General features: G+C 33.3%; 1 protein-coding gene across 1 annotated transcript; it reads left to right on the top strand.

Annotated features, from left to right (window-relative positions):
* Positions 1-3,678: 3,678 nt before the first annotated feature.
* On the top strand, positions 3,679-5,443 carry LOC148193621 (uncharacterized). The gene is made up of 4 exons (XM_088099469.1): positions 3,679-3,985; positions 4,108-4,346; positions 4,452-5,090; positions 5,327-5,443. The coding sequence occupies exons 1-4, from the start codon at positions 3,679-3,681 to the stop codon at positions 5,441-5,443; spliced, it is 1,302 nt and encodes a 433-aa protein (XP_087955595.1).
* Positions 5,444-10,395: the final 4,952 nt, after the last annotated feature.

Here is a 10,395-nt window from a genome sequence, read left to right as displayed (position 1 = left end):
CTAAGTTTACACTGGTTAAGATGATCATCGCAAAAAAAAAAAAAAATACATAAAGACAAAAAAAAAAAAAAGGTAAGCTAGTGTAAACAGAAAATATCACAAGATAGTTAAGAACTTCAACATAGATCATAAAACTAAACTAAGTGTACAAACATTCGAGAAACATGTGATACACCTAGACCTGACTCATTCAGATATAGTATGGAATGTCGAGTTATAGAGGTTCTTACACCTGTGTGGTGGAACAGTTGGATTATCACAAGGTTAGTCTTTTAAACATCCTTTGTCAACTGGAGATAGGTACCCAGGCTAGAACCTCCTGCTATTCTCACGACTTGACTCATCACTCTTTAATTGAGCATGAATGATCATTAGAATATCAGGATAAACCCCAACTTAACTCTGGTCATTCTTACTGACAACAACTAAAACCACCAATAAGAAATTCCTCTTTGGAACTCTTTTCCACAACTTTTCATCCACAGATAAAACCTCATAATACATCTCATATAATTTACATGAATCATTAAACATCCATCAATAACAAGAAATGATTTACCTAATCAGATAACCAAACAAACTAAAACAATTAAAAACCAAGACCCTAAGACTAGCACCTAAGAGCTAGTGCTTAGTGCCATGGTTACTGAAAATTAATGCCCAAGCGCCTAGAGGTTGGCGCGTAGCGCCCTGGTCTCTAAGAACTGGCGCTCAACGCCCATAAAAGGGCACTTAACGCTAGAGGCTCAACGCCCATACAAGGGCACTTAACGCCCCATACCAGTTGACAACACACTTCAAAAAGTGTTTTTAATGCATTTGAGACTTGTTCAATTGATCAAAGGGTTCCATACGCACTAAAATTCATGTGAAACACATTTAGAGATGAAACAATTACTTCTTTGATTATAAGAACCAATAATAGTTGTATAAATACATTTTTTACCACCCAAATGTGCCTAAACTCCAAACCACACCTTCTAACTCAAACTTCTACCAACTAAGGGTCCTAGCAAGTCATAAATGACTCCACAACAGACCTTAAACACTCCCCTTTTGTATAGACTTTCTAAATCAAAACCTCACCATTCAAAACCCCTAAATTGACCATAAACCATACCAAACTCCAACTTATTAACCACTAACCCATGTTTACATCAAATTGCTCTTAAGTGACAACCTATACAAATTTAAAATGGCCATAAAACAACCATACAAACCCAGCCTCTCCATTTTGATCAATAATACAAACTCTCAATTGTTCAGACCCTTAAAATTAAGCATAAAACCTTATCCTACCAACTAACATCAATTTGTAACCGATATATAATATATATCTCTTTGCTCCAACAAATATTTATTAACATGAAAACAAACCTGAAATATCATATTACTCATCCCAACCATTATCTTACAATTTTGCCCAATAAAAACTCCATTTCAAATACCAAACCAATTACTTTGATACTCACCACTCCTCGACCATTTCAACTAATTCAAATCATCAATACAACATCACAACAACATAGTTCATGATAACTAATCAATTCCAAACATACTCAACATAATACACAACATCATTCAACCAATAATCTCCATTTTCAACACAATCAACAACATGCATCAATTTCCTATAGTACCAATATCAATTCATACTTAATAATTTAATTATAAAATAACACTAGCTTCCCTTACCGGTTAGAAACTCTAACTGGCTCTAGAGAACCCTATTATGCTCCCTCAACTCAAAGAAACCAAACAATACTTACGGATCATGAAAACATGATCAAAATACACCATTAGAACCACTAATCAGTAGAGAACCTAAGAGAAAACTCAAACAATACATGCAACATAGAGAAACCTCACATGCATTGAAGAACGTGAAACTAGAGAAAAGGGTAAAAAATTGACTTATTCTATTTGAGAAACTAATCGAACAGACTTGAAGATCTCGCTGCAAGGATCTCACAGAAGGTTGTCTGTTCCTTAAACAAATGAATAAAGTGCACGAACCCTTATAGAGAAGACAAAGGACTCTAAAAAAGTAATTTCAAGAGAAATATGTGTTTTAAAATAACGAAACTGGTTTATAACAATTCTTTTTATATTAAAAAATTTTAATATTAAAATAATAGAGTCTTATTATTTTTAACTCTCTACCAGTTCTAAAATACAATTTTCGAGGTTTTCACATATTAAGGGTATTCGTGATCACTTTTAATTCATGATAATAAAAAAAATAGAAAATAAGAATAAAATGAATAATTTTTATAACTTTATTAATTTCATATATTAATATATATATATATATATATATATATATATATATATAATATGAAAAAAGTAAAAAATATAAAAAATAAGTATAAAATGAATAATTTTTATGTAGGTAAGTTTTTTAGATGTAATCATTGAATTTAAAAAAAAACAGTTTCAAAATCGTAAAGCAATAAATTATTTATATAGATGAGGGTAAACTTGTAGTAAAATGTATATACCAAAATAATTATAAAAGTGAATCTCATTAGAATAGTTATAGATATATAATAATATTGTAATATAAATAATTAATATTTTAAATTAAGTTTTAATTATTATTAATAATAAAGTAATTTAATAAATAATAAGTTTTTCAATTTATTCAATCAAAGATATTACTTCTCTAATTAAAGATCTAAGAAATATTTAAATGATTAAGTGTTGTTTTAAAAGAATATTAAAGTAACAAATTTGGTCTGAAACAAAGTTTTAATGAGTTTGATCTCCCTAATAATATGACACTATAACGGAGTATATAATTATATTAATTTTAAAAATTAAGTTTAAATATGGATTATTTTTTATTAATTCAAAATACGATTTACGCATTAAAAATATTAATTTATAAACACATGTCTAAGCACAACTCTCTCTTCATTCTTCTTATGATAAAAAAATAAAAGAAAAATTATATTATAATATTTATTAAAATATAAAAATTATTAAATTATAAACCATTTCATAAAAAATATTACAAAAAGATAATTATTATTGTAAGTAAATAGTTAAAAGGTATAATTGTTATAATGGTATAGATAAATTCTAACCAATATAATCTTTTTAGTTTCCTAATTATTTTTGTCTATAAAAAAAATCAATATAAAAGAACAGTTAAAATGAAAATATAAAATGTCATACCGTTATTCTGTATAATTATACATATATTTCATATTTATTACTCTAAAAAGAAAAGAAGATAAGAATGTATATAAGGTTTTTTTTCAAAAGTTAACTGTACTAAACTAACTATTATACTCCAACTATAAATGATTGTGTATAACAAGTCAAACTATTAAATAGTTAGTTTTATGGTTATCAATTTTTATTTTTACAGATACATCACACACTCTGTATAAAAGTTGTATTGCTTTTTTGTTTTTAATAATACAGATACTTCATTCTTCACTTTTCTCTCTTCTAATTCTCCAATAGAATTGGTATCCATAGCTAAGGTTTGTGGAGAGACATGTGGTGTTTTAGAATCACAAATACAATGCGTTGAAGCAAGAAGAAGAAAAGTTGATTGTTAAGACTTGAGTTCTTGAAGATTAAGTGTTTGAAGAATGGCAGAGAGCGATATCTCAACATCTAATCTTTCAATACTCAGAGAAGAACTAGAATAGATGAAGCACTCAAATGAAAGTGTTGTTCAAGTTTCAAGATGTGAGTGATGTTATTGAAGGAGATGACCAAGAGCTTGGTCTTGGTGCTACAGAAGATCAGAAAGTTGTGATCAGAAAGAAGGAAAACAAGGCACTATTCATCATTCATCAATGTGTTGATGATGCACATTTTAAGAAGATTCAGAATGTGAGTACTGCTAGAGAAGCCTGTAGTATACTTGTTCGTTGTCATGCAGGAGGGGAGAGGATCAAGAAAGTGAAGCTTCAAACCCTTAAAAGGCAGTATGAGTTACTGCAAATGGAGGACATCGATCGATTTGGTGAGTATTTCAACAAATACTGACCATAACGAATCAAATGAAAGGGTGCGGGGAATCCATCAATGATCTGATGATCATGGAGAGAATTATGTGATCGTTACCACGAAAGTTTGACTATATAGTTGTTGCAATAGAAGAGTCTAAAGATCTTTCAAAGATGAAGATTGAAGAGCTTCAGAGTTCACTAGAAGCCCATGAAATGAGGATGATTAATAGGAATCCAGTCAACAACTTTGAAAAGGCCTTGAAAGTGCACCATTCAAGAAATGATGAGAAGAAAAAGTCAAAGAAGTGGAAAGGGAAACGTACAAAAGGGAGTTGGAAGGATTATAAGACTAAGGATGATCAGGATGATAAGTCTGTATCAGTGGAGAAAGATGGAAGAGCATAGAAGAATTATCCAAAGAAGGATTAAAGAAGTATCGAATACTTCAACTGTCACAAGTATGGACATTTCGCATATGAGTGTTATGTGGAGAAAGGGAAACAGAAGAAACATCAAGGAAAAGAAGCGCATGTTGCTCAGGAGGATTCAGATTCAGAGCTGCTAACCTTGATGGTGACTACTTCGGTTGAAAGCTCTAGTTCTCATGTTGACTTATGGTACCTAGACTCTGGGTGCTCAAACCATATGACGTGCCATCAAGAATGGCTAATCAATTTTGATGCCATGAAGAAGAGTAAAGTAAAATTTGCATATGACAGTACTCTGAAGGTGGAGGGCATGGGAGATGTTGTGATTCGAAGGAAGAATAGCTCGCATGCTATGATCACTGGTGTGCTTCTTGTTCCTAACATGAAGTGCAATCTGTTAAGCGTTGGACAGTTGATCCAAAGAGGGTTTAAAGTGGTGATGGAAGATAACAAGGTCGAGCTATTTGATGGTGACAAGAATTTAATCTTGAGAAGCAAGATTTCCAAGAACAGAACATTTCAGATTAGCCTGGAAGCGGTAGAAAGTTCTGAGTGCATGAATTTAGTGAAGAATAGTGATGAGAGCTGGCTATGGCACCTGAGGTATGGTCATCTGAATTTCAAGAGTTTGCAGCAACTCAGTATGAAGGAAATTGTTTCTGGCCTGCCCGAAATCATCTTGCCAGAGGAGGTTTGCGAAACCTGTATGGTTGTAAACAGACGAGGAAATCTTTTAAAACCCACTTAAGAATGAGAGCAAAGGACTGTCTAGGAGTAGTACATTCAGACATTTGTGGTCCAATTGAGGTGCCTACAGTTGCTGGAAATAGGTACTTCATCACATTCATTGATGAATATAGTAGGATGATCTGGGTGTATTTGATTAAAGTGAAGGGTGACACATTGGAAATCTTCATATGATTTAAGGCACATGTTGAAAGGGAAAGTGGTAGACAGCTGAAGATACTTAAGATAGACGGGGGGAGGAGAATATACCTTTGCCGCTTTCGAGAGTCATTGCCAGATGCATGGGATCACTCATGAGATCACCGCTCCATACATTTCCTCAGCATAACGGGCTTGCAAAAAGGAGGAACTGAACGATTCTCAACATGGCTAGAAGCATGTTGAAGGAGAAGGCGTTGCCACGAAAGTTGTGTGGCGAGGCAGTGTCCACAGCTGCTCACTTGCTTAACAGGTGTCCAACGAAGAAGCTAGAGGGAAATGTGCCACTTAAGGCGTGAACAGGTGAGAGGCCGACAATTGGCCATTTGAAAGTGTTTGCTCACTCACATTCGTGTCGGAACAATCGGTACCGTTATAGAGTCGCGCAGCGGAATAAATTAATAATAGCGGAAAGCGTGTAACGATCACAACACAAGTTAAAATATGTGCTAAGAGTTTAGGGATCAAGAAAATCAACACAGAATTTTTATCCTGGTTCGAATCAAAAGATTCTACGTCCAGTCGTTAATCACTATAAATAGTGATTAACCTTTTTCACTAAAAATATGTTTGCAGATTACAATCAGATAATCAAAATAAGCAAAGAATAGAAAACACCTTCCTTCGACAAACGAACGGAAGAACCTGCTCAGCCAACTTGAAGAGAACCGCTCCGACCTTTGACACACAAAACGCGAGCTTCTCCTATTCACAAGACCAGGCAAGAGCACTCTATCACTTTGAGAACTTCCTCAGACAAACTGTATTCTCAAAATGGCATAGATCCTTTTCACTCACAGAGAGCTTCCCTTAGGCACAAAGCTCTAATACTCTCAATTGAAAAGTTTTTCTAAGAGTTGTGAAGACCTCTATTTATAAGCCTAGGTTCGTGCAGGGTCAAAAACTGAAAAGACATCTCCCAACTGCCACTGATAATCGATTATCATAAGTGATAATCGATTATTTGTGTCCGTTATGGGGTTTTCAAAATGGTGATAATCGATTATCCTGAGCAATAATCGATTATTCCAGAGACTTGGACAGAATTAAATGAAACAGTGATAATCGATTATTCTGTGTAATAATCGATTATTTGCGCAAGCAACTCTCTTCTAAACTGGCTCGTGATAATCGATTATTCCTCTTGATAATCGATTATTTGTGCAATGACTCACTACATACGAAAACTTCTAAGAGTTTTTACATCATTACATTTTATCCTATACATTTGTTTCTACAAAATGCGTTTAACAAAGATGCATTTAGAGTCTTCAATTCTTCAGCTTTTATCATCATCAAAACTTTACAGTAGCTTTCAAGATACCAATGCTCCTCATTGGTAACAATCTCCCCCTTTTTGATGATGATCAAAAATATCTTCTTGTTAAAAGCATTTCTAATTTCCTGCACAATTTCATACTTACAAACATGTTAGTAATAACTGCACTACTTAAATTAGAAGTTTTCTCCCCCTTTTTGATCATAAGCAAAAAGTAAAAAAGTGGAAAAACTCCCCCTCAAATTTTCTCCCCCTCAACAAAAGAATTGATGCATTTCAAAAACAATAAATTGAAATTTCATAACATGAAAGAACAAAATACCTCATGGAATATAAGAGAAACAGAAATTCAACTCTAATTAAGAAGTACAAACAGTATTAATTAATCCATAATAGAGATAAAAACAAGATATCTAACAAACTCATATATCTTCCCCTGAATGTAATAATCCCCTTTTAAAAACAGGCTCTAAAAAAAATTTAAAAAAAATTTTTTTTTTTACGCGGTGACTTAAGATAATCGATTATTACTTTAAATAATCGATTATGTGCGAGCCAAATTGTCAAAATCCAAATTTTTGAGGACGAGATAATCGATTATTACCCTTGGTAATCGATTATTTTAATCGATTATTTACGTTAATTTCCGAAAAACACAAATTTGGGCCAAATTTTCAACTAAGACACATCTAACATTCATAAATTATTTCAAAGCTCTTAAAAAATACCAGGATACCATAGAGTCTTCTTTTCCTTTTGAAAAATTAACCTGCAAAACAAAACAATAGAGTTTTGGTCCCCATAATCTCATTTGGGTCCTTTGGGTTAGAGACAATTTACTTTATAACAGGAATCCAAGCATATTTTCCATTTGGAACATCAAAATGTTTAATTCTACATTTGTTAGAAGTGTGCCCCTTTTTCATACAATAAAAGCATGTGACAACATTTGGGTTTCTATAAGACATAGTTCCTTTTTCAACCCATACCCTACGGGTTCTTTTAATTTTGTTCTTACTTTTAAAAACACTTTTGTTTTTATAAACCTTTCTAACAATTATAGGCATTTCAACATTATTATTTCCAGTTGCAACTTCAAGAAGATTTTCAAGAATATCAATATCAAGCATATGACTCTTACATGAAAGACATTCAACAGGATGTTCAACATTTGAAGACTCTTTCATTTCCAAGTTGCAAATTTTATTTCTCAAACTTACTTCCTCATCTAATGCCTTCTCATATTTAATTCGCAATTCTTTAAATTCCTTTTTCAAATTTTTATGAGCAGCATTCAATTTTTCAGATTCATCAAGCAATTCAAGAAAAGCTTTTTGCAAATCAAATTCACTAGATTCAGAATTAGAACAACTTACTTGGCTTGCAGTGTCATCAACATTAGCTGTCAAACATAAGTTTGTTCTTCAACAGAATTACTTGAACTAGAGGTGGTTGATGCATTATCCTCCCAAGCAATGTGAACCTTCTTCTTCTTGTGAATTTTCTTTTCTTTTCTTTCTTTACTTCTTTTGTTGCTTGAACAATAAGCTTTCACATGGCCTCTTTCACCACATCCATAACATTTGAAGCTTGAAGAGGAACCTTGATAGTCCTTCTTTTCCTTCAAGATTTTGCTTTCAGATGATTTATCGTTGGCCATCAAGCATAGATTTTCTTGCTCATTAGAATTGCTTGAGCTTGAGGAGCTTGAATCAGACAACGTCAACTTAACAACATCTGTGACTTTATCATGAGTAACTCTTAAAAATTCCCACATTTCCTGAGCACTTTCATAAACAGAAACTTTGAAAAAATCATCCAGGGTTAGTGCAGATAAAATTATGTTCCTAGCCCTGACATCATATTGTGCCATTCTATTTTCATCCATAGTCCACTGTAAAAATGGTTTTTCTACCTGCATATCATTTACTAAAATAGTGGGAACAATTGGTCCATTCATAACAACTTCCCAAATACCCCTGTCAATAGACTCCAAAAATATTTGCATTCTTATTTTCCAAAACGCATAATTTTCCCCGTAAACAAAGGAGGTCTATCAATAGAAGCGCCCTCAGCATAAACTTGGTTATGACCGCCCATTTTCGAAAATTTGAAAAACTATCAAAGCAAGCTCTGATACCAATTGTAGGAACAATCGGTACCGTTATAGAGTCGCGCAGCGGAATAAATATAGATAGCGGAAAGCGTGTAACGATCACAACACAAGTTAAAATATGTGCTAAGAGTTTAGGGATTAAGAAAATCAACACAGAATTTTTATCCTGGTTCGAATCAAAAGATTCTACGTCCAGTCGTTAATCACTATAAATAATGATTAACCTTTTTCACTAAAAATATAGTTGCAGATTACAATCAGATAATCAAAATAAGAAAGAATAGAAAACACCTTCCTTCGACAAACGAACGGAAGAACCTGCTCAGCCAACTTGAAGAGAACCGCTCCGACCTTTGACACACAAAACGCGAGCTTCTCCTATTCACAAGACCAGGCAAGAGCACTCTATCACTTTGAGAACTTCCTCAGACAAACTGTATTCTCAAAATGGCATAGATCCTTTTCACTCACAGAGAGCTTCCCTTAGGCACAAAGCTCTAATACTCTCAATTGAAAAGTTATTTCTAAGAGCTGTGAAGACCTCTATTTATAAGCCTAGTTTCGTGCAGGGTCAAAAACTGAAAAAACATCTTCCAACTGCCACTGATAATCGATTATCATAAGTGATAATCGATTATTTGTGTCCATTATGGGGTTTTCAAAATGGTGATAATCGATTATCCTGAGCAATAATCGATTATTCCAGAGACTTGGACAGAATTAAATAAACAGTGATAATCGATTATTCTATGTAATAATCGATTATTTGCGCAAGCAACTCTCTTCTAAACTGGCTCGTGATAATCGATTATCCCTCTTGATAATCGATTATTTGTGCAATGACTCACTATATACGAAAACTTCTAAGAGTTTTTACATCATTACATTTTATCCTATACATTTGTTTCTACAAAATGCGTTTAACAAAGATGCATTTAGAGTCTTCAATTCTTCAGCTTTTATCATCATCAAAACTTTACAGTAGCTTTCAAGGGCTTCCTCTAGAGGCAAGGCTTAGATTTCACTGAGGTGTTTGCACCAGTTGCAAGGACGGAGACTATTCAATTGGTAGTAGCTGTGGCATGCGCAAGGTGCTAGTCTTTGTTCTAGCTCGATGTGAAGTCCGCCTTTCTACATGGTCCATTGGAAGAAGAAGTATATGTACAACAGTGATGAGTCAATATTTGTTCACTTCACTTAGTTTTAATGTGCTATAATTAGTCGGGGAGTTATGCTTAAATGTCTGGTATTTTCCTGTTTTTCTTAATTGTGCTTAATGTGATCGGAAATTCTTATTTTAATTAATTTGAATTATTGGAGCTTATTAACGATTGCAGGAAAATTTTGAATTACATTTTAGGACATTTGGAAGAGCATACATTTGTATACGGTGTTATTTAATTGGAAGAAGCTGTTTGTGAAACAAATCTCGGAACATCACACGGCCAAAGCAAAATGCCAACTCATTTTATGTTATTTTATTTTGCCACCAAACATTGAAGATAAACCGTGAAGCTATTGGAGAGGACCCCACGGTTTTTAAAAATATGGCCTCATAGTCAAATCATTTTGTGTAAAAGAATTAAGAGGGCCACGTCCATAACTTTCACGTGAAGCAACAACTTGTTTAGCAACACCTTGTTTATTAAACTTTGA

The sequence above is a fragment of the Vigna umbellata genome, chromosome 9 (assembly GCF_029865625.1).
Source record: "Vigna umbellata cultivar VRB3 chromosome 9, Vumbellata_1.0, whole genome shotgun sequence".
NCBI classification, from domain to species: Eukaryota; Viridiplantae; Streptophyta; class Magnoliopsida; order Fabales; family Fabaceae; genus Vigna; species Vigna umbellata.
This window is presented reverse-complemented; position numbering and strand designations above follow the sequence as displayed.

Coding starts and splice junctions, on each gene's coding strand:
- LOC148193621 (XM_088099469.1), top strand. CDS start 3,679: ATGAAAGTGTTGTTCAAGTTTCAAGATGTGAGTGATGTTATTGAAGGA. Junction 3,986..4,107: donor GGAGGACATCGATCGATTTG/GTGAGTATTTCA, acceptor TTGACTATATAG/TTGTTGCAATAGAAGAGTCT. Junction 5,091..5,326: donor AAATCATCTTGCCAGAGGAG/GTTTGCGAAACC, acceptor ATATGATTTAAG/GCACATGTTGAAAGGGAAAG.